The 4,931-nt window shown below is 43.4% G+C and overlaps 1 protein-coding gene across 1 annotated transcript; it reads right to left on the minus strand.

Moving 5' to 3' along the window:
• Positions 1–3,325: 3,325 nt before the first annotated feature.
• On the minus strand, positions 3,326–4,729 carry LOC106820029 (cell surface glycoprotein 1-like; the record flags this gene model as incomplete). Its single annotated transcript, XM_014824586.1, has 2 exons — positions 3,326–3,939; positions 4,624–4,729. Coding segments are annotated over 2 exons (720 nt in total), but the record flags the coding sequence as incomplete, so codon positions are not given.
• Positions 4,730–4,931: the final 202 nt, after the last annotated feature.

Raw genomic sequence — 4,931 nt, forward strand, 5'->3', positions numbered from 1 at the left:
GTGCGTGCGTGCGTGCGCGTGTGTGTGCCTGCATAAGTGCGTGAATGCATGTGTGTGTGTGTGTGTGTGTGTGTGTGTGTGCGTGCGTGCGTGCGTGCGTGCGTGCGTGCGTGCGCGTGTGTGTGCCTGCATAAGTGCGTGAATGCATTTGTGTGTGTGTGTGTGTGTGTGTGTGTGTGCGTGCGTGCGTGCGTGCGTGCGTGCATGCATGTGAAGTTTACATTCCTACTAACTGCTGATGTCGGCCATAGAGGTAAACGAAAAGTGTGCAAGTCAACTGTAATTTAAAAGTCTCTGACTTTGTAGCAATAAGAAAAATGTATCATGTCTCACTGGATGGTTTAAAAGGCAGTAGTATCTGATAATACCAAGAACCTCTGGTGATCGTGTTGTTGGCTTCTGCTATTACATACCATGTTAATCCTAATCTGGTGGCATTTGTTTGGCCACTATTTTTTTTACACGATAATAAAATGTATAGGATTCTACAGGCCACCGAGAAGGTATGGTGTATAGGGAAATGAAGTATATAGCTGTAACTGTTGTTTGTAGTGTTACTGTGTATTTTTTCCTTCATACAAATGCGAACCATTTATGCAAAATTAGACCATGTTATAACAATACACAAGTGAATCATATTTGTTGTACGTGGATAAAGTCACTGACGAGAATTCGCGTCTTATTGGCTCAATGGTAAAACGTGCTTTAGGTAAAATTGTGTCCGATGTTACGGTAGAACGCGGCGCATTTGCTTGCACTTGACATGAACACTTTTCACTGTCACTAACGAATCGCTACTTCAGGAGTGTAGGATGTTACAATTTGAATGTGAAGGATGAGTAGCGATGATAATATAGAGTATCTCGATATATGTATCAAAGTACTGTAGTGAGAAGCTCAGGCCTTCAAGTATTCCTACTTTTTTGTCTTTGCTCCTACTTTTCCTAATTTTTCCATGAATTTCCTACTTTTTCTTAGTTTTTTCAAATTTTTTTGTCCCAAAACACCCTAAAAGGAATCTGAGTCATTCAATATTCTTGATGACGATGTTACACTCTGTCATATGTAAATCCCAAAGAGAAGGACTTGAGTGCAGGAGTAGTGAGTAGTCGCTTCAGATAATTAGGATGCAGCACAAGTGATGTGAGTAAAGAATATGTCATATGGGGCTTATGGTTCTGTTGATATTGGTAAGTATGAGTAAAAACTCCTGAAAGCCTGCATGAGTCCTACTTTTATCCTACTTTTTCTAGCAAAGTCCTACTTTTGTCCTGTTCTTATGCAAATTTGGATTCTACTTTTCTCTTAAATTTTTTCCCGGGTCTGCTTGAAAGCCTGGAAGCTATCGCCTCTTAATCGTATGCTTAACGTAATTATAATGCCAGCACAGGCAAGCATGTGCAGCTGTATAAAATGCTCACAGTTATTATTCATCAGTAGAGTGTTGCCGTAACAAAGCAGTAGTTTAGTTTGAACAGTTAATTCTGTATGTATTTTACCCTGCGCCTATTTCGGTAATGCAGAATTCGTCTACATAACAGGCATGAGACAGACAAATGCTGAAAAGGGAGGAACATTTTTTAAACTTTAGGGGGGGGGGGAGTTTTGAAAATTATAAGCTCTGAGATGCAATCTAGAGCCATTTCAGGGTATTCCAATAGCTCACAACTAGCAACACTTTTTGATGGAAAAGGAAAAAATTATGCATATAACATGGTCACTTACTGTAAAAATTAGTGTAGCGAAGTAGTAGTCGAGCAAGGACCAGTATGAGCAGGTGTTCGGTTTATTAGATTGGTCCCCGCCTACCTGTACAAGTGCTCACTACATAAGATAAATGAACAGTGATACCAGTTGATTGCTGTACTTCGACGTACTCTGCTTTTATCAGTATGTTAGCAAGCATACATTAAGACAATGATACGAGTAGAAGCGCTCCGGATAGTTACCGAGTCACAGTGTGTTCACATGTACGCGATCGTCAGAGACCACAGAGGTATTCTTACCCCCCCCCCAAAAATCCTTGAATTTACACTGATCTCAGAAATTGTCTCTGTGGTTCTAAAATGGCCTGAAATCAGCCGAACGGCGGAAATGTCTCATGCCTGAAATAAGCTATCATGGAGTTGGAACGGTTAGTCGAGATAAGATATTAGAACGGTTAATAAGTAGTATTTGCAAGGTCTGCAGAAATGATTACGATTACAGAATTGCCAAAATTGCAAATATATACACTATTCCATAACTCTGGCACCGCTTGCAGCTGGAAGATCATATTGCTATAGTGCAAATTTGATTTGATTTTAGTGTTTAGAGATAGCAGAATTCATAATTCCCAGTCTTGATTAATGTCAAGGCGTCGCATATATCTGTATTTCTGTATCGGTATATGAATTTGTCAAATGTTTCCATATGATGATACAATAAAAAATGCGACAAAATAAAATAAGTTCATATGCTCTTGTATACATTGAAGAAATGGTTTACTGATGTTGTTGCGAAGAGTTATGAGTTAATGTAGAGTTGTAGGTACTAATTTAATAGACGCGACGATAACGGTCAACGATAACGATTAACAATGCGAACCTAATATTATTACATCACATATTAGCACAAATTTTCAAATTACCACTGAGTTTTGACATGACAAAATTATATAGTATTAGCCAAAAGTATACATGAGAATACAACCAAAGTTCGAAATAACACGAATTGAGTAGATTATTATTTTATTATTAAATCTTTATTAAGATAAGAAACCTTAATCTGCCTTAAATGTTATCTAATCCATTACCTAAACGAAAACCTGTTATAATCTACCTTTGCTTTTTATACCCCAATATTGAGATAAAAACTCAAATTATACCTTATTTAGTCACGTTATGTAGTATAGAGTAAACATCTGAACAGACTGCAATGAGCTAGGTGTCTGGTTTGTTATGTGAAGTTTATTTCTTTGCTTTATTTTGTGACGTAACGAAAATAATAGTCGACATGTCGAAACCGAGTTTGAGTTAGTAATTGCCAATGCAATGAGGTAACGGAAGTCGCTCGGATGAAGTAACCTAATGTAAAGTTAAAGAATTAATTCGTGTAACATTTTCGTCTCCAACGTGTATTGGAAACTAAGTAGTGAACGTGCATGGACACATGACTATGCACGCCATTCACATGACCACGTTATATTGCCACGTGACCACGTCAGTTATACACGAAAATGCTAGTTGGAAACGTGACTGCGTCACTTGCACGCGTGACCGTGTCAGTTGCACGCGTGACCTCGTCGGTTGGGCGCGTGACCGTGTCAGTTGCACGCGTGACCTCGTCACTTGCACGCCGTGACCGTGTCGGTTGGACGCGTGACCTCGTCGGTTGGACGCGTGACCTCGTCGGTTGCACGCGTGACCTCGTCGGTTGGACGCATGACCTCGTCGGTTGCACGCGTGACCTCGTCGGTTGGACGCGTGACCTCGTCGGTTGGACGCTTGACCTCGTCGGTTGGACGCATGACCGTGTCGGTTGGACGCGTGACCTCGTCTTTTGCACGCGTGACCGTGTCGGTTGGACGCGTGACCTCGTTGGTTGGACGCGTGACCTCGTCGGTTGGACGCGTGACCTCGTCGGTTGCACGCGTGACCGTGTCAGTTGGACGCGTGAGTTCGTCAGTTGGACGCGTGACCTCGTCAGTTGGACGTGTGACCGTGTCAGTTGGACACGTGACCTCGTCAGTTGGACGTGTGACCGTGTCAGTTGGACGCGTGACCGTGTCAGTTGCACACGTGACCTCGTAAGTTGGACACGTGACCTCGTCAGTTGGACGCGTGACCTTGTCAGTTGGACGTGTGACCGCGTCAGTTGCACACGTGACCTCGTAAGTTGGACACGTGACCGCGTCAGTTGCACACGTGACTACGCCCGCTGGACACGACTCAAATTCCACTACAGATGGCGTTCTCGCTCATGGGCTCAATCTACCACTGCCACTAACGTTAATGATTACCGCTCCTGATTGTAACGGCCGCTAGAGGGCCTACTCACCAGAGCGTTAACACCTTACTATATGAAAGTGGGAGGCTGCTGACTGAGCCAGACCGGCCAATGAGTGAGCAGGTCGCAGCGACTGTTATTAGGTCATCCAATCAGCTTGATTGCTCGCCGCTAATCAGATTCCCCGACATAACAACTGGTCGATCGATAACGAGGCTCGCGAACTGCTGGCGCAGCGCTCGCTTACAGGCGTTAGTGTAGCCGTGTGGAACATAACGACTGTATTATACAGGTTACTGCCACAAGCAGCTTTTTGTTACAATTTGTAACGCTTTTTTACTACAAGTTTTACAGCAGCCACGTTACTCGTATCCTATGTAATAAGATATGGACTAATAAAAGTTGCAAAGATATTAAAAATCCAACTATTTTTTTATGTAAAATTTGATAAAATAGTGATACGAAATAGTACGCGGATTGTGCGCCCAGTTACCTCTTTCAAATCATACGCTGTTTACGAATCTCAATTCGCTGGATTTCCCTGGAGCTCCGCCCACTTTAAAAATAGTGCTAGCATTGTGGCAGTGGTATCCTGAGTGTACGAAGGGGCGCTGCATGCTTTTTGGACACAACTACGGCTGCTGTACACGTGACCACGCCTGCTGGACACGTGACCAAGCCCGCTGGACATATCACCACGCTTGCTGGACACGTGCCAAATCTGAATGAGCACGTGACTACCCTAGCTGTTTAAACACAATGTAACACTTTAGCTCTGCAAAATCGGATGCGCCATCTCCGCTTGGAAGACCAGCTATCGTAACGTGTGTGTGTGTGCGTGCGTGCGTGCGTGTGCGCGTGCGCGAGCGCGCGCATTTTTAAAGAAGAGCCGGATTTTCTGGGCCGTGGTATTCTAGAGCAGGCAGGAGCAGAGGGTATTGATG

This window comes from Priapulus caudatus, unplaced genomic scaffold (genome assembly GCF_000485595.1).
Source record: "Priapulus caudatus unplaced genomic scaffold, Priapulus_caudatus-5.0.1 Scaffold5904, whole genome shotgun sequence".
NCBI lineage: Eukaryota > Metazoa > Priapulida > Priapulimorpha > Priapulimorphida > Priapulidae > Priapulus > Priapulus caudatus.